Raw genomic sequence first — 25,967 nt, forward strand, 5'->3', positions numbered from 1 at the left:
GGTCGCGGGTTTGGGAGGTACTGTTGAAGAAGCCTTGGCGAGTTGCTGCAGTGCATCCTGTGGATGGTACACACTGCAGCCACTGTGCGCCGGTGTTGAAGGGAGTGAATGTTTAGGGTGGTGGATGGGGTGCCAATCAAGTGGACTGCTTTGTCCTGGATGGTGTCAAGCTTCTTGAGTGTTGTTGGAGCTGCACTCATCCAAGCAAGTGGAGAGTATTCCATCACAGTCCTGACTTGTGCCTTGTAGATGGTGGAAAGGCTTTGGGGAGTCAGGAGGTGAGTCACTCACTGCAGAATACCCAGCCTCTGACCTGCTCTTGTAGCCACAGTATTTATATGGCTGGTCCAGTTTAGTTTCTGTTCAATGGTGAACCCCAGGATGTTGATGGTGGGGGATTCGGTGATGGTAAAGCCGTTGAGTGTCAAGGGGAGGTGGTTAGACACTCTCTTGTTGGAGATGGTCACTGCCTGGCACTTGTCTGCCGCAAATGTTACTTGCCACTTATCAGCCCAAGCCTGGATGTTGTCCAGGTCTTGCTGCATGCGGGCACGGACTGCTGCATTATCTGAGGGGTTGCGAATGGAACTGAACACTGTGCAATCATCAGCGAACATCCCCATTTCTGACCTTATGATGGAGGGAAGGTCATTGATGAAGCAGCTGAAGATGGTTGGGCCTAGGACACTGCCCTGAGGAACTCCTGCAGCAATGTCCTGGGGCTCAGATGATTAGCCTCCAACAACCACTACCATCTTCCTTTATGCTGGGTATGACTCCAGTCACTGGAGAGTTTTCCCCATGATTCCCATTGACTTCAATTTTACGAGGGCTCCTTGGTGCCACACTCGGTCAAATGCTGCCTTGATGTCAAGGGCAGTCACTCTCACATCACCTCTGGAATCCAGCTCTTTTGTCCATGTTTGGACCAAGGCTGTAATGAGGTCTGGAGCAGAGTGATCCTAGCGGAACCCAAACTGAGCATCGGTGAGCAGGTTATTGGTGAGTAAGTGCCGCTTGATAGCACTGTCGACGACACCTTCCATCACTTTGCTGATGGTTGAGAGTAGACTGATAGGGTGGTAATTGGCCGGATTGGATTTGTCCTGCTTTTTGTGGACAGGACATACCTGGGCAATTTTCCACATTGTTGGTTAGATACCAGTGTTGTAGCTGTACTGGAACAGCTTGGCTAGAGGTGCAGCTAGTTCTGGAGCACAAGTCTTCAGTACTACAGCCGGGATGTTGTTGGGACCCAGAGCCTTTGCTATAGTTGTTTAATTGTCCACCACCATTCACGAATGGGTGTGGCAAGACTTCAGAGCTTTGATCTGATCCGTTGGTTGTGGAATCGCTTAGCTCTGTCTATAGCACGTTGCTTCCGCTGTTTAACAACATCACCAAATCCGGTCGGAGTACTGATTATATCCTTGGTGTGTAATTATTTATTTTAATTTGGAGACGGAATAATAAAGTTTACAAAGTCTGCAGTTTACAGCAAAGGGGCATCCCAAGTTGGTAAATGTTTTTTATCTGTCGAATATTAAAGTGGAATTTCTATTTCCAATATTGCAGTTTAATCCTCATAATTCAAAATAATTTTTTTGCAGTTATTAGCCAAAAATAACATAAGGGGTAAAGTTATAGCGCAGCAAAGGGGAAAAATTATAGCAGCAAAGGGGTAAAATTAGATCAGCGTGGGGGTAAAATTATAGCAGCGAAGGGGTAAAATTATAGCAGCGAAGGGGTAAAATTTTAGCAGCGAAGGGGTAAAATTTTAGCAGCGAAGGGGTAAAATGATCTCAGCATGGGGGTAAAATTATAGCAGCGAAGGGGTAAAATTATAGCAGCGAAGGGGTAAAATTATAGCAGCGAAGGGGTAAAATTATAGCAGCGAAGGGGTAAAATGATCTCAGCATGGGGGTAAAATTATAGCAGCGAAGGGGTAAAATTTTAGCAGCGAAGGGGTAAAATTTTAGCAGCGAAGGGGTAAAATTATAGCAGCAAAGGGGTAAAATTATATCAGCGTGGGGGTAAAATTTTAGCAGCGAAGGGGTAAAATTATAGCACGCCAAAGGGATAAAATTGTAACACAGCAAAGGGGTAAAATTGTGAATCACAACAGTGAATCGATTGCGCATGGTGAGATAATTTGAATTGAGGTGAATGTGCTCTTGTAATTTACCGGGGGGACCATTTCTAACAGAGTCGGTTTCACTCCCCAGGGTGGCGGGGCTGATTGAATGTCTTTGGTTGAAGGTTTATTTTATTCCCCTCCCCACCCCACCCCAGGCTGCTCTTTGTTACTGTCGGGCTGGTCTGGACAAGAAGGGGCGGCGACCGCTCCTCCCTGGGCACCGAGCTGTAACATAGGCTGACGTGTTGTGTTATTGGCTGCGGGGCGCGGCTTTGAGCCGGTGTCAGAAGGAGAAGGAGGAGCGGCCGGGCGGCTGTGGCTGTGCCGGGGGAAAGAGTTGCAGCCTCTCCGCCCCGGGTTAGACGGTGGGAGAGGGGGGGGGCTCCGCTCCCTGGCCCCCGATCCATGGCTCTGGGCGTAAGATGCGGCTGCCGCCCGGGATACTTGGCAGTCAGAGCCGTGGAGGAGTCTAGGAGGGAGGGAGAGAGAGAGGTGGGGGAGGAGGAGGAGGAGGAGGAGCGGCGGCTGACCATGTAGTAGGAGCAGGAAAGAGCCCCGTCTCAATATGGCTGAGAACACTCGCAGTGTGAAGACGGCCAAAGTGTGGCGAGAGGCAGCGCTGCGCTGCAGGAAACTCCGCAGTAACTTGCGCCAGCTCACCCTGTGCACCCACAACAACCAGCGCATCACCCTGCCGGAGAACATCAGCCAGGTGCAGATCCTCAACCTGGGCAACAACTCCCTGCAGGAGGTCCCCGAGGGACTGGACGGCTCCCTCACCAACCTCCGTGCGCTGATTCTGCGGAGGAACCGCTTCTGTGTCATCCCCGAACCGCTCTACGCCTTGGGCCACCTGGCCGAGCTGGACCTGGGCCACAACTGCGTCTCTCGGCTGCCTGGGGAGCTCGCCCGCCTCCACCGCCTCAAGAAGCTCTGCCTGAGCCACAACAAGCTGCAGCTGCTGCCGCCCGAGATCGGGGCCTTACAGAGCTTGGAAGAGCTGGACATCAGCTTCAATGAGCTGTGCCAACTGCCGGCCACCTTCGGCCAGCTCAAGAGGCTGCGGACGCTGGACGTGGACCATAACAAGTTGACTCATTTCCCCCACCAAATCCTGCATCTCAGCGACCTGGAGGAATTGGACTTCTCCGGCAACAAGATCGACGTTTTACCTGAAGAAATTCTGATGTTGCAGTCGGTGAAAATTCTGTGGCTGAGCAGCCTTAAGCTGTCGTGTCTGCCGGAGACTTTCTGCAAACTAACGGCCTTGGAGAGTCTTATGTTGGATAATAACACTTTACACTCTTTGCCGGAAAGTTTCGGCGACTTGGAGAGGCTCAAGATGATTAATCTGTCGTCCAACCTATTTGAGGATTTCCCAAATGCTCTGCTGGAGCTGGTTAATTTGGAGGAGTTGTACTTGAGCCGAAACAAGCTCTCCGTTATCCCGCAGAAGATTTCCAACATAACCAACCTGGCCACGCTGTGGTTGGACAACAACAAGGTGAGATACCTCCCCGACTCCATTGTGGACCTTTGCAATCTGGAAGAGCTTGTGCTGCAGGGAAACCAGATCGCCATACTCCCTGATTCGTTTGGAAAGCTCTCCAAAGTCAGCCTCTGGAAAATCAAGGACAACCCTTTGATACAGCCGCCCTACGAAGTATGTATGAAGGGGATTCCCTACATAGCGGCGTATCAGAAGGAGCTTGCACTGTCGCAGCCTGCGGTCAAACCCAGACTGAAACTCGTACTGATGGGTCCCAAATGTGCTGGCAAGACATCACTGAGGCAGTGCCTCGTTGGGAACCCGTCCGGTCTCCCTGCGATACACAGCAAGGGAATCGAGGTGACTCAATGGGTCGCCGATGCTGAAAAGAATCTAACTTTTATTGTCTACGATCTAGCAGGCGACCAGAACTATGATCTTATCCAACCATTTTTTCTCTCGCCCGGTGCTCTTTATGTTCTGGTAGTCAGTCTGAAAGCTTACGTCTCTGGTCGCTTTTATGAATTGGTTGGGTATTTCCTGCACTTACTCGGGGCCAGGGTCCCTCACGGTGTGGTGTGTGTGGTGGGGGCGCATGTGGACCAGTGCAACGAGAAAGAGGTGGAGGAAAAATGCCTGGACATCCACCACCAAATTGCTCTCCAAGAGAAGCGAGATGTTGAGTTCATGCAGGCTGTGGCCGAGAAGGTGGACGGCGCCCTCGGGCAGGAGTTCGACCTGCGAGCTACAAGCCCACATGCGCCGTTTTATGGCGTCTCTGATAAGAACTTGAGGAGGAAGAAGGCGCAAGTACAGTACCTGCTGAACAACCGTCTCCAGATCCTGTCCCCGGTCATCACCGTCAGCTGCCGGGGCGATTACCTTGGCATCAACCGCTTGAAGGAGAAGCTGTTGTCCGTGGCCGAGCATCGGGAGATTTTCCCCAATCTGCACCGAGTCTTGCCCAAATCCTGGCAGAGGTTGGAAGAACTGCACTTTAAACCTCAGGAGCTCTGGCTTTCCTGGTGGGACTCGGCCAGGCTGGGATTGCAAGCTGGTCTCACGGAAGACCGACTCCAAAGCGCCCTGTCCTACCTGCACGAAAGCGGCAAGCTGCTGTATTTCGAGGACAGCCTGATTCTTAAAGAGTGCGTTTTCCACAACTTGACCAAGCTGATCGACATCCTGAATGTCTTCTTCCAGCGCGATGCCTCGGTCCTGCTCCAGAAACTCTTAGCGGACGCGAATATCGACGAGCTGAGGACAACGCAGCTCCATCATTACGTGGAGGGATTTCTGCTCCACGGGCTGCTCCCCCTGCACATTATTAGACTGCTTTTGAAACCACACATAAAGACCCAACAGGACCTTCATCTGATTCTGGAACTGCTGGAGAAGATGGGACTCTGTTACTGCCTCAACAAACCCAAAATTACGCCTCTGAACGGCGTGACGGTTTGGTTCAAATTCCCGTGTTATGTGAAAAATGAAGTCCCTCATGCAGAAGCCTGGATCAACGGATCGAACCTCTCTGGGCAGCCGTTTGCAATCGAACAGCTGCAGGTGGAATACAGTTTCCCCTTTTTGTTCCCGCCAGGCCTGTTTGCCAGGTATAGTGTCCAGATCAACTCCCATGTTGTACACCGGTCAGATGGCAAGTACCAGATCTTTGCTTACCGGGGCAAGGTTCCAGTGGTGATCAGTTACAGGCCGTCCCAAAGTAGTCTGCAAGCAGACACCTTATCTATTGCTAGCCATGCTTCGTTGCCAAATATTTGGACAGCATGGCAAGGCATAATCCCTCTGGTGGAAGAACTAAACGTGCTCCTCCAGGAATGGCCGGGGTTATACTTCTCTGTGCATGTCCTGTGCTCCAAGTGCCTTAAAAGAGGGTCCTCAAATCCTCACACCTTTCCAGGTAAGATCCTTTAAAAATAATTAGAAACAGCTATCTCAACACCTCTTATCAGTGATCATTAAACTTGCACTTGTATATCTGCTTTATTCTTTCTTTAAATTCTTAAGACTGTGCAATTGCTTAAAAAGTATGTTCAAAAGTGGAATTCCACACTTGAAATTGTGAAAGTTGTACCCCTTGAACGCCATACTGACTTTATAACAGTGTATCAATGTTTGCTGGTAATACTAAGTTTCGAAGCACAGTAAGTAGTGTAGATGGGAGCAGAAAGTTGCAAAGGGACATTGATATATCAAGTGAGTGGGTAAAACTGTGGCAGATGGAGTTCAATGTGGGGAAGTGTGAGGTTATTCACTTTGGACCTAAGAAAGATAGATCAGAGTATTTTCTAAATGGTGAGAAGTTAGGAACTGTGGAGGAGCAGAGAGATTTAGGGGTCCAAGTACAAAAATCACACAGCTGAACGAACAGGTACAAAAAATAATTTAAAAGGCTAATGGAATGTTAGCCTTTATCTCAAAGGGGCTGGAATACAAAGGGGTGGAAACTATGCTACAATTGTATAAAGCTCTGGTTAGAATGCACCTGCGTTCAGTTCTGGGCACCACACCTCAGGAAGGATATATTGGCCTTGGAGGGGATGCAGCGCAGGTTCACCAGAATGATACTGGGGCTAAAAGGGTTAAATTATGAGGACAGGTTGCATGGACTATGCTTGTATTCCCTTGTGCTAGGTCATTCAGGGGTGATGTCAGGAAGCACTTCTTCACATAAAGGGTAGTGGAAATCTGATACACTCTCCCTCAATAAGCTGTTGAGGCTGGGTTAACTGAAAATTCAAAACTGAGATACATTTTTGTTAGGTAAGGGTATTAAGGGTTACGGGACCAAGGCAGGTTGGTAAATGGAGTTGAGGTACAGTTCAGCCATAACCTAATTGAATGGTAGAACAGGCTCGAGAGGCTGAATGGCCTACTCCTGTTCCTATAAGTTGCATAATTTAAAACAGTAACTGGCACTTGTCTGCCGCAAATGTTACTTGCCACTTATGAGCCCAAGCCTGGATGTTGTCCAGGTCTTGCTGCATGCAGGCACGGACTGCTGCATTATCTGAGGGGTTGCGAATGGAATTGAACACTGCAATCATCAGCGAACATCCCCATTTCTGACCTTATGATGGAGGGAAGGTCATTGATGAAGCAGCTGAAGATGGTTGGGCCTAGGACACTGCCCTGAGGAACTCCTGCAGCAATGTCCTGGGGCTCAGATAATTGAAGGCAGACATATTAATACTCTTAATTTGCTTCAATATTAAATGTATAAACCCACTCGGGGAAGGTTTTGGGAACTGAGCAAAAAAAAGCCCAAATGTCATGAGCCTAATTTTGTTTCTGAAATTTATATTTTAACTTGGAGTAGATGTACATTGTTAATTTTTCTTCTTATCTCTCACATAATGTGTTCTATTAAAATCATGTAAGGGGCAGGCTTTCATCTGTAAAACAAAAGATTGAAAATTTCTCACTTGTTTAGCATCAGAACTTTGAAACCCTTTCTTCCTGTCGCGTACTGCCTAACAGAACCAGTCAGAAAATGTTGGGGAAAAAATAGATGCTGACCTGCTTTTTTTCTGTCTGTTCTTGGGATTTAGGTAAAGTTGTAATGCCCATTCCTCGCTGCCCTGGGGGTATTAAGAGTCAGCCACGTAGTGTGGGGCTGGAGTTTCCCGAAGGTCAGATCGGGTAGGGGTGACAGGTTCCCTTCCCTGATGGTTATTGAGGGTGTTTCCATCATGTTCTGTGTTTATTTCTGATTTCCAACACTTGTAGTTTTTCCTTCATATCCAGCCGCGCCCACAATATGGAGTTCAGTTGGAAAACTCGAACAGGAAAGTAACTTAACATGTAACAGGTATTTTTTGTTATTGTCAGCAGTATGTACCCTTGTTAAAATACAGTGCTGTGTGTTGAGGTGGTCTGAGTGTAGATGAGATGCCGTGTACCCCTCCAGAGGTAGCTTCATAGAGGCAAAAGAAAAAAAAACCTTGCATTTATACAGCGATTTTCACGACCTCAGGCCGTCCCAAAGCACTTTACAGCCATTGAAGTACTTTTGAAGTGTAGTCACTGTTGTAATATAGGGAAACATGGCAGCCAATTTGCACACAGCAAGGTCCCATAAACAGCCATGTGATGATGACCAAATAATCTGTTTTTTAGCGATGTTGGTTGAGGGATAAGTATTGGCCAGGACACCAGGGAGAACCTCCCAGCTCCTCTTCGAGTAGTGCCTTGGGATCTTTTACTTCCACTGAGAGAGTAGAAGAGGCCTTGGTTTAATGTCTCATCATAAAGATGGCATGTCCAACACTGCCGCACTCTCCCAGTACTGCACTGGAGTGTTAGCCTGGATTATGTGCTCGTGTCTCTGCAGTGGGACTTGAACTCACAACCTTCCGGCGAGAGTGCTACTGCTGAGCCAAGGCGGACACAGTATAAATGGAGTAAAATTCTCTTTTCCTGCAGTTGATGTTGTCTTTTCCTCCTTTACTGTTATTTTATCTTGTGTTTAGGCTCCTTTTTATAAGAAGGGGGGGGGGTTAGGGTGTGCTTTATTTTTTTAAAAAACAAATCAAATAACAAACAAAGTCAAATAATTTTATTATATTGATCAAGGATGCACTCCAGTCCTTGCGGAGCCCACCGGTCGCGGAGAGTCTCAAGCGTACCGGCAGACACCTCATGATCCCTCTCCAGGGCCGTCCGAGCATAGAGAATGCCACGGAAGAGAGGCAGACAGTCGGAATTCTCGATGCTGCCCAAATCCCCCTCAAGGGCATCACAGCCTTGCAACTGTAAGGCGGAATCGAACAAAATATCAACAATTAAACGTGGCTGGATTAGAGGGTGATAGGCAAATGCCAAATTTGTTAGCGGAAGAGAGAACCTATCCAGAAAGTATTGACTGAAATACCAATCTTTGCAACTGGGGAGATAAGCTGCATAGAGAGGTACCTTTTCTTCTGGTTTGTTTTTAGATGACTCACTGCCTCTACAGCAGCAGTGCAGAGGGTTGCCAACTCTTGATGTATGCCTGGAGGTTTCATCACATGACCTCCTGCCTCCAAAGATCTCGCCATTGGTCACCCAACAACGACCATCCTCCTGACGCACTGCCTTCCCACGCCAAGTGGAAAGCAATCAGACTCCTCGTTACCTGATTGACTGACGGTCAAGAATCATTCAAACAGCCTTTGTTCCCCCTTTCCAATATTTTTATAACTAATAAAATGAAAGTATTCAAAGAAAATGGAAAAAGACATACAATTTTTTTTTAGTGCCCCCATGAATTTTCTCCCGGGTCGCTCACAACAGTGTGCAGGAGATTAACTTTTAATTCCTGGACACTCCAGGACAATTCAGGAGGATTGGCGACCCTAGCAGCGCAGAAGAGCTGTGAATTTCCACATCAGAAGGTCTCCCGTTTTTCCTGATGGAACAACTGGTGACTTCCTTACAGGGAAAGAAAATTGGCGGGCGAGTCATGCTTGTGCAACTCTTGGTGGCCACTTTAAGAGCATCCTGGCTTTTTAAAGCAGGTTGGATGCCCTCCGATTCCAGCCTGGTGTGGGGAGCAAGGTGGATAAAGGTAGCAGGAACTAACGGATGGATAATCTGTATACAAGGTACCCACTTGTAGCTCAAGAATATTCAAGGGTTTGTGATTCCAGCCAGTTTTATCAAAAAAAAGCACCCTGCTTCTCCACAGACTTGTTGAACCTAGCACACAATTAATAGTTAACTAATTTATTAGTAGTTCATTAAATATTTTTTGAATCAGGGTGAGGAGTAGATTTAATCCACTGATTAGAAACTATCTTCTGTCTGCTGGCCCAAACTATTAGGAATCCTGGGGTTTAGTAAAGAGTTTAAAATTGGCGTAATTACACCTCGGGAGCTGCGCTTGGAAATGTTTTGCGATGGCTTGGGAGGTGGAAGGGTATCGCTTGTGTGATGCTACCTACTGTAGGCTCATGCAGTCATAAAGGGCAGTGCTGAGGAGAAAAAACAAATGACCTGCTCACTTGGCTGGTTCAATTTTATTGAGAAACTCTCAAAAACTGTTAACTTTCACTTCAACTTGAGCATGATGAATGAAATCTCTGTGTAGTGAAGGAGAGATAGGCAGAGAATCAGACAGAGGAAGAAATTGAGAAAGATGTAGTGTTGGAGGTACAGGGAGAGAGGACTTGTCCTGAGCTAATCAGCAAATAGAACTTTCTGGCTCTGGTCTGTGATATTGAAGATCTCTCTGAAAATGAAACACACTTGTGAGAGCTTTGAAATGAAGGTTCTCTACACTAGTGACCCATAGAAGTTTACAGCACAGAAAGAGGCCATTGTGCCCATGCCAGCTCTTTGCTACGGTAATCCAAAGCTAATCCCAATGCCCTGCTCTCTCCCCATACCCCAGTATCTTATTCCACTTCAAATATTCATCCAATTTTCCCATAAGATTCAATGGTCTCTGCTTCAGCCATTCCATGTGGCAAAGCATTCCATGCTCCAACAACCCCCTGGGTAACTTTCCCAACCCCTCTCCTCACTCTTTTGGTGACCATTTTAAATTGATGACTCGTCATCACTGACTCTCCAGCCAGTGGAAATTAGCCTTTCCCTACTTATTCCATCAAAACACTTCCTAATCCTAAAAAAAAAACCTCCATTTAATCTCCCCTTTGCCTCCTCTGCTTCAGTGGAAATATTCTCAAAATTGCACGTCTCTCCTCATAACTATAGTCTCCCATCTCTGGCATCATCCTGGTGAATCTACACTGTGAGCTCTTTATGGCTTTGATGTCCTTTTTGTAAGGGGACCCCCAAAACTGCAGCCAGTATTCTAACTGTGCGTCAGAGTGATTTGCTAATGGTGTGTGCTGCTTCTGTAGTAAGGGTGCTGATTCCGCTTCCTCATTAAGCTTTGGTGACAGTGCAGTGTGCAATTAGATTCAGTAACTTCTCTGCTCCACTCTGCATTGGATTGCATGCAACATTAATGGCACAAGATTCTTGATTTTTCTTGTAGTTACTTTCATGACTAAATGGAGTTCCAAATGTGTAGATTGGAATGTTCAGCAGTAATTGGGAGATGATTATCCTTTAGTTTCTGTACTGAAATGTAGGCAGTGCAATTATTGCAAGCCACAGAATTTGATCCTACCAATGGTTAATAAGAAATAGTAGTTCCCTTGATGGCATTGAGTTTACCCAGTGAGGTGCTGAGTCATGCAGACCAGGCAAGTTCCAGGTTCATTCCTGGCCTGTGCTGAGATAGCTGATTTCAATTGGTTGTTTGGGGGGGGGGGGAGCGGCAAGGGTGCTATAATCAGCCTCAGTCCCTATTGATGAGAGGAGAATCACCTGGGGTTCCCATCCCTGAAAGCTATCTAAGTCACCCTTGCTAAAAGTGCGAAGGACGGGGTGAAGATCTATAATTAGCCCCAGTGTTTTTAGGGAGAGTAAATTCCTGCATTTCGATTGCTGATCACTATCCAGCAGCCCATGCTGCAAGTGCTAATGTGCAAATGTCAGGTGAACACACTCAACTGTTAAGGCTCATAGATACCAGACCCCCAATCCCCACAGAGTTAACAGACTTTAGAGGGCAGGGTAGAAAATTGGTGGTGAAGGAGGCAAGGTGAAATCATAGAGTCATAGTCATAGAGTTATACAGCACGGATAGAGGCCCTTCGGCCCATCGTGTCCGCGCCGGCCATCAATGATTTGAAGAAATATTGCTGCGCTCCTATTTTGCAGGTACGTTATTTTCATCTCTGCCCAATTCTGAGGTCCCCAGCCTGGGCACAGGAAGAGGATACTTTTCCGGTGTTCTGCTGATGTCACTTCTAAACGCCATTCCAGTACATGCGAGAGCAGCTCAGCTGATTCACCTGCTGTGGGTTTTTTTTCTTCTGGGCTTTCTTGAGGCTTTCTTTTACACACCACCATTATATTTTTTTAAAATGCATTTATACAATGTCTTTCACATCCTCAGGATGTTCCAAAGTGCTGCATGGCCAATGAATTACAGCCATTGTTATGTAGGGAATCAAAGCTACCAAATTGTGCTGCAGCAAGATCCCAAAAACTGCAATGAGATAGATGAATGACCAGTTAATCTGTTTCTGATGCTGTTGGTTCAGGGAGGAATGTTGACCCAGGACACCAGGATCACACTGTTCTGTGTATACTACCAATGGGATCTGTTCGTCCCACCTGAACTGGTGGATGGGACCTTGTTTAAATGTCATCCAAAAGACATCACCTCTGCCAGCGCAGCACACTCAACACTTCACTGAAGTGTTAGCCTAGAGTATGTGACCAAGCCCTGGAGTGGGGCTTGAACCCATGATCTTCTGACTCAGGCAAGTGTGTTACCAATGGGGGAAAGCTGCTAGCTAAGATCTGGAAATTGCAGGTGCATGGGCACCAGTCTCCAGCTTAGTGCCTCTTGTATATACTATTACTTGTTCCCCACTCATTCTTTAGTCAATAACTTGCACTTCAATCAGAAGAGCATGAAAAATAAAACCTCTGTGGAAGAGATGAGCAGGGAATCAGATGCAGGAGAATTGTGTAGTACAGCACTGGAAGTCATTTTAAGGGAGATGGAACTTCTTTGCTTGTCCAAGTTGCAGAGTGACCAGCACCGAGCTATGGCCCTTTCCAGCCCTGATACGTGATATTACAGAGCTGAAGCTCGTTTGCAGGTAGAACACAAAGTAGGAGTGACTGCACCGGTAGAATGGTGTTTATCCCATGCACCTTCTATATGATTAAGGAAGCCAGCGTAAAAAGCCTTGTTTAATTTTTGCAGAACTGCCAGACAATAGCCCCCTCACAGTACTTTTGGATTCAGGAGTTGCTTTCCTTTTCTTCCCCCCCCCCCCCCCAAGTGCTCTCGTACCCTTGCCCCCTCCGTCCCGTGCTCCCATATTCTAGGACCACCACCCCCGCCCCTCCGTCATTCCAAATCCCAAGATTGACTCCGCTGCTCCTACGATTAAACCTTCGTATAAATCTTTGAAGCCTGTAAGTACCTTACCCGTTTCGTCACCCGATGTACACAAATTCTGGCCGGCACGGGGGGCTCGCTGCCTGACCTGGCGGGGTGGGGGGGGGGTGCTCGCTGCCTGACCCGGGGGGGTGAGGGGGTGGTGCTCGCTGCCTGACCCGGGGGGGTGAGGGGGTGGTGCTCGCTGCCTGACCCGGGGGGGTGAGGGGGTGGTGCTCGCTGCCTGACCCGGGGGGGTGAGGGGGTGGTGCTCGCTGCCTGACCCGGGGGGGTGAGGGGGTGGTGCTCGCTGCCTGACCCGGGGGGGTGAGGGGGTGGTGCTCGCTGCCTGACCCGGGGGGGTGAGGGGGTGGTGCTCGCTGCCTGACCCGGGGGGGTGAGGGGGTGGTGCTCGCTGCCTGACCCGGGGGGTGAGGGGGTGGTGCTCGCTGCCTGACCCGGGGGGTGAGGGGGGTGGTGCTCGCTGCCTGACCCGGGGGGTGAGGGGGTGAGGGGGTGGTGCTCGCTGCCTGACCCGGGGGGTGGGGGGGGCTGCTCGCTGCCTGACCTGGCGGGGTGAGGGAGTGGTGCTCGCTGCCTGACCCGGGGGGGGGGGGGTGAGGGGGTGGTGCTCGCTGCCTGACCCGGGGGGGTGAGGGAGTGGTGCTCGCTGCCTGACCCGGGGGGGGGGGGTGAGGGGGTGGTGCTGGCTGCCTGACCCGGGGGGTGAGGGGGGAGGGGGTGGTGCTCGCTGCCTGACCCTGGGGGTGCGCTCGCTGTCTGACCCGGGGGGTGGGGGGGCTGCTCGCTGCCTGACCTGGCGGGGTGGGGGGGTGCGCTCGCTGCCTGATCCGGGGGGAAGGCATTTATTTCAAAATGGACCATTTTCTGCCAGGGGGAAGCTCATTAACCATTTGATTGAAACTCTTGGTAATTATTGCAGATTGTGATTGTGAGAGGAGAGTTTTGACCAGTTCAAAGACTCTCTTCTGTTGTGTGTTGGCGAGGCAGAAGTGATGAGCTGCTTCTGTTTACTTCACCCCGCCCTCTCTTAATGGGGCTAACTGATCCAGAAAGTGCACATCCTGTGATGGTTGGTAGTTATTTTTTTTGGTCCTACTGCGTCTCGTTGTTTAGCAATGGTGAGCACTGAGGTTACTGGCTCAACGCTGAGCCTATAGGCCGCAGTGTATTTACTTCCAATGTTTAACCCTTCCTGCTGTGTATTGCAGTGGGCTGGGTATCAGTGTACAGACGCTTCCCAGGGTGACGTACTGGAGAATGAGCACGTGGTCAATGCAGTGCAGCAGTATTCAGCAAGGAGCCTTACCGCACAGTCCTGTCTGTTCTCCACTACTTACCATGTCATTCCTCAGATTGCAAACGTACTTTGTTGTTGAGCCGTGTGGCCCAGTTTCCTTTCTTTCCCCTCCCCCCGCCACACTGCTGCCGAAGTCCATTAGTTTGCTATATTGTTATTTTTGGTGTCTGGCTTTGTTTTCTCCCCAGGAATCTACTAGGGAGGCACTGACCGAGCAGACATTCCTTTGGAAAAACGATCAGGGGGCACACTGCATTTAATTTAAGGATCAGTGGAATTCTCCAACAAAAGCTTGGTCTTCGTTGAAAGCTTTGATCAGGAATTTATCCTTTGTGGTCACTGAGTCAGAACCAGGTGCAGAGTTCCAGGGCTTTTAAACAGGCTGTAAATTATAATACAGTGACATTTCAGAAGGTCAGAGGTTCAAGCCCCACTCCAGAGACTTCAGTGCAGTACTAAGCCAGTGCTGCACTGATCAGAGGTGCTGTCTTTTGGATGAGGGGATAAACCAAGGCCGCGCCTGCCCTCGGGTGGATGTAAAAGATCCCCTGGTGCTATTTCGAAGAGGAGCAGGGAAGTTCCCTGGTGTTCTGGCCAGCATTTATCCCTCAACCAACATCATTAAAACAAATTAAATGGTTATTTACAAAAAGCAAAATATTGCAGATTCTGTTTATTTCTCATTGCTGTTGATGGGACCTTGCTGTGCACAAATTGGCTGCTGTGTTTTTCTACATTACAACAACTTCAAAATGCACTTCAAAAGTAATTAATCAGCTGTGAAGAACTTTGGAAGGTCCTGAGTATGTGAAAGATAATTTATAAATGCAAGTTTGTTTCTTAATTTTAAATATGATAAACTTGGTAAGTAGGCACCTCACTTGGACAGTGCCAGGTTATAATGGGCACTGTTGGGGTAGGATGGTACAGCAGTATCAATATCACCTCCAGAGATGGATGTGCTTAGAGTTTGAATAGCTGGAGCTTTCAACTAGTGGTGCAGACTGCAAAATGAAAAGGTTCTGGGTCACACTCGATGGCTGGATGGTGCACTGTAGTTGGGAGAAAGGAAAGCTGTTGAGGGGTGAAACAGTTGCACTTAAAGCTGCCCAACTGTGTATAAATGATCAGGACTGATCAACAAACCAATTTAAAATCATGTTTAGTTGTGAAATTTTTAATGTTTGTTTAATTTGTGTTCCTTCTGTCCCCTTGGTCCTTTGTATTGTTTCTGGTTTATATGTTCAGGTACATGGAGACAGCTCTAAATAAAAACTAAACGCAACAACAACTTGCATTTATATAGCGCCTTTAACATAGTAAAACTTCCCAAGGCACTTCACAGGTGCGTAATCAGAAGCCAAAGGAGTTATTAGGACGGGTGATTAAAAGCTTGGTCAAAGAGGTAGGATTTGAGGGGGGAAGAGAGGTGGAGAGGTTTAGGGAGCGAATTTCAGAGGTTGGGGCCTAGATGGCTGAAGGCATGGCCACCAATGGTGGGGCGAAAGAAGTGGGGGATGCACACAAGGCAAGAATTGGAGGAACACTGAGTTCTCGGAGGTGTGTAGGGCTGGAGGAGGTTACAGAGATAGGGAGGGGCGAGGCCATGAAGGAATTTGAACACTGGGGATGAGAATTTTAAAATCGAGGTGTTGGTTGACCGGGATCCAATGTAAGTCAGTGAACACAAGGGTGATGGGTGAATGGGACTTGGTGTGAGTTAGGATGAGCTCAGTAGCTTGCAACAGTAGCAGAACAAGTGTTCTCTTGCTAATAATTGCTCAATTCTAGTGCTGAAAATATTGGTTATTGCGTATCAACATGGTGCAAAGATCCAAATGAGGAGATCCACATTTGAGTCAAATTTGCTGTGATTTGCAATGTAGAGGTCGAGTAATTTGCATTGCTATTCATGGCTAAACTCCAAGCTATTAGTGCTTGGACGACAACTAAGACTGCAGTCCCATTCCAACTGTAGCAAAGTGGTTCTGCTCCACACTGACGCTGCAGTTATAGTGCAAAAGCAGCCTGCATCTGGAACCAGGACCCGACCTGGCACTCAAACAAAGTGGAGTGAGACTCCCTAGAAAAAGAGTCTCACTCTATTTCACCTTGAACTCTGACTGCCGATTTACACTGCACAAGTTTAGCAATGGTGCTAAGCCAAAAACTTGTTAAATGAGTGTACTATAAGTATTAAGGTAAATTTCAGCTCTCCCACATAGACAGTGTGGATGTTCAACATTGCATTCTCCGTAAAACTATATCCAACAATAGCACTTCCAAAGGAAGTGTGCTTTATCTGAAGACGAGCAGCCCTGATGACACTGTGCAGCGGAGTTGAGTGCGTTGTCAATAGGTTGAACGCCGGCCAACTGCCATTAGCGAACTAGAATGTTCCAGATTTCCTCCCCTCTTGTGTAGCTGGTAACTAGCTGTGGTTCCAGGGTGCAAACGTTAGGAGCCATATTCTCAATCGACACTTGTGTGGAAGACCTGTAGCAACTCAAAGCTCTCCGAGAGAGAGGTTTTTTTTATTCGTTCACGGGATGTGGGCGTCGCTGGCGAGGCCAGCATCTATTGCCCATCCCTAATTGCCCTCGAGAAGGTGGTGGTGAGCCGCCTTCTTGAACCGCTGCAGTCCGTGTGGTGACGGTTCTCCCACAGTGCTGTTAGGAAGGGAGTTCCAAGATTTTGACCCAGCGACAATGAAGTAGGGGAAATGAGACAATCCCTGCTCATCACTGATATCTAGTGGCTGTTGCTGGAGTGTGTGTGTTTGGGGAGGGGGATAGGGTAGCAGAACTGGGCTTGCTGTGATGCCCCCGTAGTTAAACAGCCTGCCTACACTTGCCATCCAGATTCATTATATGAAGTATGGGCACTTGGGCATGGAAATAGAGAGCTGTTAGCAGACTTTTTTTTATTAAAAAATGTTCTCTCTTCCACCTCCTTCGCCCCTGAGTCAAGGCACACTGAGGACAAATGTAGCCTGGCTGAGATCAGCTAGCTCAGCATAGAGTGTGGACTGAACCAGATACCTTCCTGATTTTATCCCCCTTCAATCACAGGCCGTGTCCTCTGGTTCTACTGTTCTGGATAAAGTGAAGTAGCTTGTCATGGTCTATATTATCGAGTCTCTTTAGAATCTTAAAAACAACAATCATATCTCCTCTCAACATTCTCTTTTCCAGTGAGAATATGCCCAATTTACATGATTGCTCCTCATAATCCAATTGCTCCACCCCTCAATCATTCTGGTTGCCCTCTTCTGTATCCTTTTAATAGCTGTAATATCCTTTTTGCACCGTTGCGACCAGAACAATCGGAAAACCCTTATCCTCAAGGTGGAATTCTTTTTGCCTTTAATTCCACTGCTAAGGGATGGAGATAGCACTCCTGCTTTCTAACAGTGAGTTTACATCGTACGTTTGGCAGCTTGACGAAGCGATTCTGGTGTACGTCCGGAGTCTGACCTGCCTCTGGAGTGAAGCGGATTCAGACTCTGCTTCAGATTGATGCTGCATGAAGTGTAAATCCAGTGCGTTGTTAAACCTGGTGTATAAAATGCTCAGCAGTCCCTCAGACCCCTGGACACTGTTTTAAGCCTCCCCGATCTCTATTTAAAATGTTTATAGAGGGTGGGGATGCTCCCCATCCCTAGACACTAAGTATTTGCTTTTCTAGCTGTTGGGAAGGAGACCTGCCCTGCCCTACAATCTTACACACAACTCTCTCTTAAAGAGGACAGTCAGTTCCAGCCAGGCAGGTGCTACCAGTGTAAACAGGCTTCGGCCTGGCTGGAACCCAAACTGCAGCTACAGGTTTCACACTGGTAGCTGTAGTGTTAATGCATCTTAAGGTTCTTCAGTTTACTGGTGCTGAGAACTATCGTTATCGTAAGTGCTCAATACCCAATGACTGAAAGAGAACGTGTGAATGGTAAGCACATCGTTGCACAGTGCGTGCACAGATGTTGATTGACTGTTTTCCTCACTGTTTTCCTTTGATTTAAACAATCTTATATTCTTCCACATGTAGGACATGGTGAAGGAAGGAGTTAGCCTTTCACCTGGGATCTGGCTTTGAATCCATCGTTGAACAATTCAATGAAAGTTCCCTCCCTGGGCAGTCTTGATCAAGTATCTAGTGCATTTGGGCCGACAAGCAGAAGAGAACAGTGATTTAGCATAAATTGGCAACCTCATTCTGGCATTGGTGATGGCTAAAGTAACAATTAAGAAGAATTTACATTTATAATGGCACCTCTCTACCTTATGTCCCAAAGCGCTTTACAGCCAATGAAGTACTTTTGAAGTGTAGTCACTGTTGTAATGTGAAACACGCGGCAGCCAATTTGCACACAGCAAGGTCCCAGCAATGAATTAATGACCAGATAATCTGTTTTTGGTGGTATTGATTGAGGGATAAATATTGGCTAGAACACCAGGGAGAATTCTCCTGCTCCTCAAATAGTGCAGTGGGATTTTTTATGTCCACTTGATAGGGCAGATGGGGCCTCGGTCTAACATCCCAACTGAAAGATGGCACCTCCAACAGTGCAGCATTCCCTCAGTACTGCACTGAAGTGTTGGCCTGGATTATGTGTTCAAGTCTCTGGAGTGGGACTTAAACCTACGACCTTCTGACTCAGAGGCGAGAGCGTTACCACTGAGACAAGGCCGACGCCTTGGAGAGAAGAATCACCGGTGCGGTATGGGGTGCTGTCATGCAGTTGGGCTTCTGACTAGAACAGTCCGCCTTTTACTGTGTCTGACCTGAAAATGTGATGCTGACATTCAGGGCATGGCGGGGGGTTCCAGGAGACAACGGAGATCGGGGTGTGGGGGGGAAGGAGACATCGGAGATCGGGGTGGGGGGGGAAGGAGACATTGGAGATCGGGGTGGGAGGGGAGGGAGACATTGGAGATCGGGGTGGGGGGGGGGAAGGAGACATCGGAGATCGGGGTGGCGGGGGAAGGAGACATCGGAGATCGGGGTGGGGGGGGGGGAAGGAGACATCGGAGATCGGGGTGGCGGGGGAAGGAGACATCGGAGATCGGGGTGGGGGGGGAAGGAGACATCGGAGATCGGGGTGGCGGGGGAAGGAGACATCGGAGATCGGGGTGGCGGGGGAAGGAGACATCGGAGATCGGGGTGGCGGGGGAAGGAGACATCGGAGATCGGGGTGGCGGGGGAAGGAGACATCGGAGATCGGGGTGGGGGGGGGGAAGGAGACATCGGAGATCGGGGTGGGGGGGGGAAGGAGACATCGGAGATCGGGGTGGGGGGGGAAGGAGACATCGGAGATCGGGGTGGGGGGGGAAGGAGACATCGGAGATCGGGGTGGGGGGGGAAGGAGAGATCGGGGTGGCGGGGGAAGGAGACGTCGGAGATCGGGGTGGGGGGGAGACATCGGAGATCAGGGTGGGGGGGAGGGAATCCAGGCAGCATCAGTTTTAAGGTATGTTTTTCAACATTTTTTTACAATGGAAAATGTAATTTTATTTAATTTATTTAGTGTATTTTTCATTGACTCGGCCCTTCCCACTGGTTCTAGCTGGGATGTCTGCCTGCTCCCGAAAACATTGATTTTTGTCTGCCCTGCCCCTCCCCTCCCCCAATCCACCCGATCTTGGGGGATAAAATTGAGCCCCCAGTGACACTAGTGGGAGAAGGATTCTGTTGCTCAGAACTGAAAATCCCTAATCTTGAGCTCAAAAATGCAGTAAAATACTTTCAAATTCTTGCATACAAAACTCCAGGTTGATTTGATTAGTATTTTAAGGGACATCTCCCTTTGGTTGTTTTTGCTTTGGACTGAAATATGGGAGATGCCTAGAGATAGGGTGGTCATTAGCTGTCTCTGCTACTGGCATGGTCTACAGGTTGGCAGTAGGATGTGATCGTGGCATCTCAAGTTGAGAGAGGTTCTTTTCTGGCACTGGAGCTTCACAGTCCCTTCCACATGGAGAGCAACCGACCACTGGGATTTCGGAGCAATAATCTAATCCTGTGGGCCGTACACCAGAAGAATGTATTTTAGGTGGTTTATAAAAGTTATCTGAATCCAGATATCCTGCTTCTGCCTATAGTTCCCTGGTGTTTATTGTATAAACTTTAGGGAAGAGGTATTATTATTCAGAGTTTGTCTTCGCGATGACACTGGGAGTGAGGTATGATGATGAACAGCTAGAAGGTAATGGTACATCGTGCACACAGCTGAATTGTTTGACTAACAGATGCAGCCTCCATCCATCTGGGGCTCTGATACTCTTATTCAAACAACTGATGGTTTCGGGCAGCTTGACGTACTTTGGGACTTTGTGCTAACTTTCAATAGGTTTATGACACTACCACCATTTGTATAATTTCATTATGTAACGTTTTGAAATTGGAAACAAGAACCTTTGCAGTTGGAAAGATATTTGTTGTGGTCCCTGAATTGTTGCATCCCGGGGTACTTACAAATTTTCAAAGATGATGATAAACTTGCGAGCACCAGCCCTTTCTTGGACTCGTTCATTGTTGCTCAGGACTTTTAGTTCTGAATGGTCTTAAATTCTACTTGATTTACCTCATCTTCTCTCTTACTCTTTTCAACCTTGCTGTAAGCCTGAAATGTCCTAGCTTTTGTTGTCAAGGAGACATAGATTTAAGATTAAATTTAAGAGATTTAGGACAGAGAGCAGGAGAGATATTTCTACAGAGGGTGGTGAGGCTGTGGAATGTACAACCGGAGTTAGTGATTGGTGCAGAGACCACGTCAACATTCAAGAATAGGTCAGATAGATGGTTGAAGGAAAGGGAAATAAAGAGCTTTGGGAACAGGGTGGGAACCTGGGATTAGGATGACTGCTGATGTGGACTTATTGAGCTGAACGTCCTATTTCCATGTTGCGATTTCTGTGTAATTATTTGCAATAGCAGATCTTTTCATAAAATCATACAGCATACGGAGACTATACAGCCCATTGTGCCGGCTTTCTGGGAGAGCTATTCCCTTAGTCCCATTTGCCTGTCCTTTCCCATTTAGAAGAGAAATTTTTAAATAACTATCCGCTTTGAGAAGTTTCCATGTTCCCTGAGCCCTCTGTGAAAAGAGCCCAAGTCTCTCCTCATAACTGAAGCCTTTGAAGATGAATTACAACCGTGAAGAATGAAGCCAGTTTATGACATGACATTGAACTGAACTGAATTAGCCACCAAAGCGACAATGGAATCTTACTCCATGACAGTAATGCCAATCTTAAATCACATTTTACAGTAGATTATCTGATTTGCCTAGCAATTATGGAATGGACACTTTTTCTCTCTCTCTCTTTTTCTCTCTCTCTCTTTTTCGCTCTCTCTCTCTCTCTCTCTCTCTCTCTCTTTTTCGCTCTCTCTCTCTCTTTTTCGCTCTCTCTCTCTCTTTTTCGCTCTCTCTCTCCTCTTTTGCTCTCTCTCTCCTTTTTCGCTCTCTCTCTCCTTTTTCGCTCTCTCTCTCCTTTTTCGCTCTCTCTCTCCTTTTTCGCTCTCTCTCTCCTTTTTCGCTCTCTCTCTCCTTTTTCGCTCTCTCTCTCCTTTTTCGCGCTCTCCTTTTTCGCGCTCTCCTTTTTCGCGCTCTCCTTTTTCGCGCTCTCCTTTTTCGCGCGCTCTCTCTCTCTTTTTCGCGCGCTCTCTCTCTCTTTTTCGCGCGCTCTCTCTCTCTTTTTCGCGCGCTCTCTCTCTCTCTCTCTTTTTCGCGCGCTCTCTCTCTCTCTCTCTCTCTTTTTCGCGCTCTCTCTCTCTCTCTCTCTCTTTTTCGCGCTCTCTCTCTCTCTCTTTTTCGCGCGCTCTCTCTCTCTCTTTTTCGCGCGCTCTCTCTCTCTCTTTTTCGCGCGCTCTCTCTCTCTCTTTTTCGCGCGCTCTCTCTCTCTCTTTTTCGCGCGCTCTCTCTCTCTCTTTTTCGCGCGCTCTCTCTCTCTTTTTCGCGCGCTCTCTCTCTCTTTTCTCGCGCGCTCTCTCTCTCTCTCTCTTTTTCGCGCGCTCTCTCTCTCTCTCTCTTTTTCGCGCGCTCTCTCTCTCTCTCTCTCTTTTTCGCGCTCTCTCTCTCTCTCTCTCTCTCTCTTTTTCGCGCTCTCTCTCTCGCTCTCTCTCTCTTTTTCGCGCTCTCTCTCTCGCTCTCTCTCTCGCTCTCTCTCTCTTTTTCGCGCTCTCTCTCTCGCTCTCTTTTTCGCTCATACACACTGAAGTACCACAGAAATTACAACTCCGTTTGTCGAGCTGTGTGTGTTAATACCTCTTAAAGCTGTTTCCTTGGCTATCAAAAAGGAATCTGAGTGTCCACTACTAGTTTGCCTGCAGACTGAGATTTTGTCTACCATTTTTATAACTTAGTGAAGATAGATTAGCTTCCATTTTGGCCTTGGCTATTTTTTTAAATAACACGTGAAATAAAGTCTCAAAACCCTGCCCTTGTCACAGTGGGGCTGATAATCGGATGGTACAAGCTGTGCACGAGTCTGATTAATCCCCTGGTTACTCTTCAAATTAGGGGCCGTCCCACCTCTTGTCCTTGGTGACTCTCTCCTCCCTCGTGTGAGGAAAATCAGGCAGCCAGTAGCTGCTGGTACCCAATATTCTGGCCTTTGCTCTCCTGACGCATTACAGGAAACGTACACAGAAAGCCAGAGAATGACTTAAATGGAATGGCAGTTATCCGGTGAGGGCAACTCATCTGTGTGGGATTGGTACCGTATCACCAATGAGCACCACTGGTTTAGACAAATGTAGGGTGATGATAAATTGGCCCTTTAAAGAATGGCAGCAATGTTTTTGCACCTTAAAAGAGAGTAAATAACTGTAGGTAAGGTTCTGTATATTTCGCAGTAATGGTGGGTGCTCTTTGAGAATCAGGCTGTCATTTCTCTTCCGAAATCCCTTGCATGCATTCCGTTAAATTGTAAAGGTTGTTTTTTTTTCATCTTTTAAATCTCTTATGACCATGATTGCTGTCTTCAAGAACAGGAATTCCATGAATCTTCAAAGTAAAATGTTACTGCATGACCTCCCTTGTAGGAAATATGTCGCCTTTTTGTTCTGTTCAGTGTTTCTTCCCACTGAATGTCTGGAATTCCAGAGGGTGAAGGTTTTGCACCGAGCGTTTACAGAGTTGATGCTTATCACGCTGCACTCGTGACGGTATTTTAAAAATGTTGTTCTTCCTCATTTAGTGATAATCCCGTTTATTATTAATCTTTAATGGGCGAGGGGTTGCTAAGTATTTGGGAGGATTTCATGATCGTTTTTTTGCAACTATGCTTTGTCACCACAGGCACTGCTTTTCAGGTTATTCCACTGTTGATTTGCCAATTATTAAATTGTTTGAAGAGAAAGAAAGAGACTTTCTTGCATTTATACAGTGGCTTTTACGACCTCAGGCCATCCCAAAGCGCTTTACAGCCATTGAAGTACTTTTGAAGTGTAGTCACTGTTGTAATATAGGAAACATGGCAGCCAATTTGCACACAGCAAGATCCCACAAACAGCAATGTGATAATCAGGTAATCTGTTTTTAGTGTTGTTGATTGAGACACACTGCCGAGCACTCCCCTGCTGTTCTTCAAATAGTGCCATGGGATGTTTTACCAAGTTAAAGGCGCTATATAAATGCAAGTTGTTGTTGTTATTGCCATGGGATCTTTTGCATCCACCTGAAAGGGCAGTCGGGATCTTGGATTAACGTCTCATCAGAAAGATGGACCTCCAGCAGTGCAGCACTCTCAGTACTGCATTGAAGTGTCAGTCTGGTTTATGTGTTCTTGAGTGGGACTTGAACCCTCGACCTTCTGACTTAGAGGTGAGAGTGCTACCAACTGCCATTTCACCTGCAATATTTCCCAGAGTGGACAGCTGTGCTATCAAACCATACTCATCTACATGGAATGCCATTGTTCAGGCTGCATGCACGATGCATTCTTGTCGGCTGGATTCTCTTCAGCAGCGTCATTGCGTGGAATTCTCTCTTGAGCTGGTTTCGCTTTACGTGAAACCAGTGCCTATTGTACCGGATTCCCGAAGCGCAGGTCCTGTGTAGCCAGCTGTGAGCTGTGTGTAAAACTGTCAAGATTCATTAAAACTGGTGATGCGGGAAGACCTGCTGAGATCCATAAAATGCAGGTAGATAAAGCCATGGAGCAGGCCAACAGCATTTTGGGTTTTTACAAATCGAGGCACAGAGTGCAAAAGTAAAGAAGTAATGATAAAGGTGTACTGGGCAATAATTAGACCACAGTTAGAGTGCTGGGTGCAATTTTGGGCACCCCATTGTAGAAAGGACATTAAAGCCATAGAGAGCCTACAGTGCATATTCACCAGAATGAAGCCGGGGTTGGAAAACTATTTCTGAGGAGATACTTGAGATACTGGGACTATTTCCATTGGAGCAGAGGAAGTTTAATAGAGATTTTAAAATTATGAAGAGATTTGATGGTGAATAGGGAGAGACTATTTCCTCTGGTTGGAGAGTCAGTGATGAGGAGTCATTAACTTAAAATTTTCACTGAGAATGAGGAGAGAGGTTGAGAGCAGTTTCTTTACAGTGCTGTTGTAGCATGGAATGCTTTGCCATAGGGAATGGTTGAGACAGAGACCAATGCATCGTCTAAGGGAAAATTATATAAATGTTTGAAGCAAAGGGAGACTCAAGGCTGTGGGGAGAGAGCGGAGCAGTGGGATTAGTTTAGGATTGTTCTGGTAAAGAGTTGGCATAGACACAATGGTGAATGGCCTCCTCTGCTGTAAACTTCTATGGTTGTAAGAAATGGGCCTATTGGTCTACTGGGTGTAGCAGATCCTGGCAGTGAGACGTTGGTCGCGTCTGGCTGTGCAGGTCCTGCCTTTTGGCCAATGGGTGGCACCAGCCCAGATTTTGTCCGGTGAGAAATGCAGCTTCCAATGCAGAGGTAACCGGCACTTGCTGAACAATGTTGCCGTATTCTGCATTAAGCTATGGGAAGTTTCTCTAGCATGGTTCACCATCTCCAAGTACTTCTGTACTTTCGGTACATCTGTCCCTGTCATAGTTGCCTCTGGCTGCACCCTGTTATACCAGCCGATGTTCTACAGCCCTTACTGTAGCGATTCTGCACCAAAAATCAGCAGAGCATCAAGTTTCAATGTGAAGACAATTTGAGCTGAAAAATGCTCTTTGAAATCTCTAGTGTTTCTCCAATTTTAGTAATTTGGTTAAGTTTAGCTCGGTTTGTAAGGTGATGCCTGGCCCTTTCTGGGGGGGAATAACCCCCCCCCACCTTAAGATTGATCGGTTTCCATGCAGCACCCTAGGTTTCAGTGGGATTTATTTTTTGAGTACTGGCCGTAGAATTATCTGTTAATCAATTGTAAAAAAAACTTACAACAGTATTAATTGGTCCAAGTCTGTGCATATCCTGCTGAATCAGCAAAGTGGAGGAGCCTGACTGCATTGACACAAAAGCTGACCTGAAACTGAGGAAATCTCTCACGTAAATTAAAAGTCGGAGGCTTTGGCGTGAGTCCAAGGCAGTAATGTGACCGAGTGATGTTTGGGGGGGGGACATGTAAACCGAGCTTTGCTCTTACAGCTTACCATTTCAGATGAATTTCCTGATTTTGATTGCCGCTTCGGTACATTTATATGGCGCCTTTCATGAACTCACAGTCAATTAAGTACTTTTGAGGAGCAATCACTGTTGTAATGTAGGAAATGCAGCAGCCACTTTGCGCACAGCAAGGTCTCGTAAACAGCAATGAGATAAATGACACAATTCTTTTCTGTAGGTTGAGGGATAAATATTGCCCATGGCACTGGGAGAACTCCCCTGCTCTTCTTTGAAATAGTGCTGTGGGATCTTTTACATCCACCTGAGCGGGCAGATGGGGCCTCGGTTTAATGTCTCATCTGAAAGATGGCACCTCCAACAGTGCAGCACTCCCTCAGTACTGCATTGAAGTATCAGCCTGGATTATGTGCTCTAGTCCCTGAAGTGGGGCTTGAACCCATATCCTACTGACTCAGGTGAGCCCTGGCCAATATTTATCCCTG

General features: G+C 47.4%; 1 protein-coding gene across 3 annotated transcripts in view; it reads left to right on the top strand.

Annotated features, from left to right (window-relative positions):
* The first annotated feature begins 2,649 nt into the window (after positions 1 to 2,649).
* Positions 2,650 to 25,967, top strand: part of mfhas1 (multifunctional ROCO family signaling regulator 1) — a 76,030-nt gene continuing 52,712 nt past the window's right edge. For 2 of the 3 annotated variants that reach the window (XR_010962719.1, XM_067983371.1), the window contains exon 1: positions 2,650 to 5,544. Coding sequence is in view for 2 of the 3 variants with exons in the window: in XM_067983371.1 (XP_067839472.1) it covers positions 2,703 to 5,544 (2,842 nt within the window). In the remaining variant the exon portion in view is untranslated. Of the gene's footprint in view, positions 5,545 to 8,219; positions 8,828 to 25,967 lie in introns of those variants that run through there. The other variant, XM_067983370.1, reaches the window with a different exon arrangement.

Source organism: Heptranchias perlo, chromosome 4 (genome assembly GCF_035084215.1).
Source record: "Heptranchias perlo isolate sHepPer1 chromosome 4, sHepPer1.hap1, whole genome shotgun sequence".
In the NCBI taxonomy this organism is placed as follows: domain Eukaryota; kingdom Metazoa; phylum Chordata; class Chondrichthyes; order Hexanchiformes; family Hexanchidae; genus Heptranchias; species Heptranchias perlo.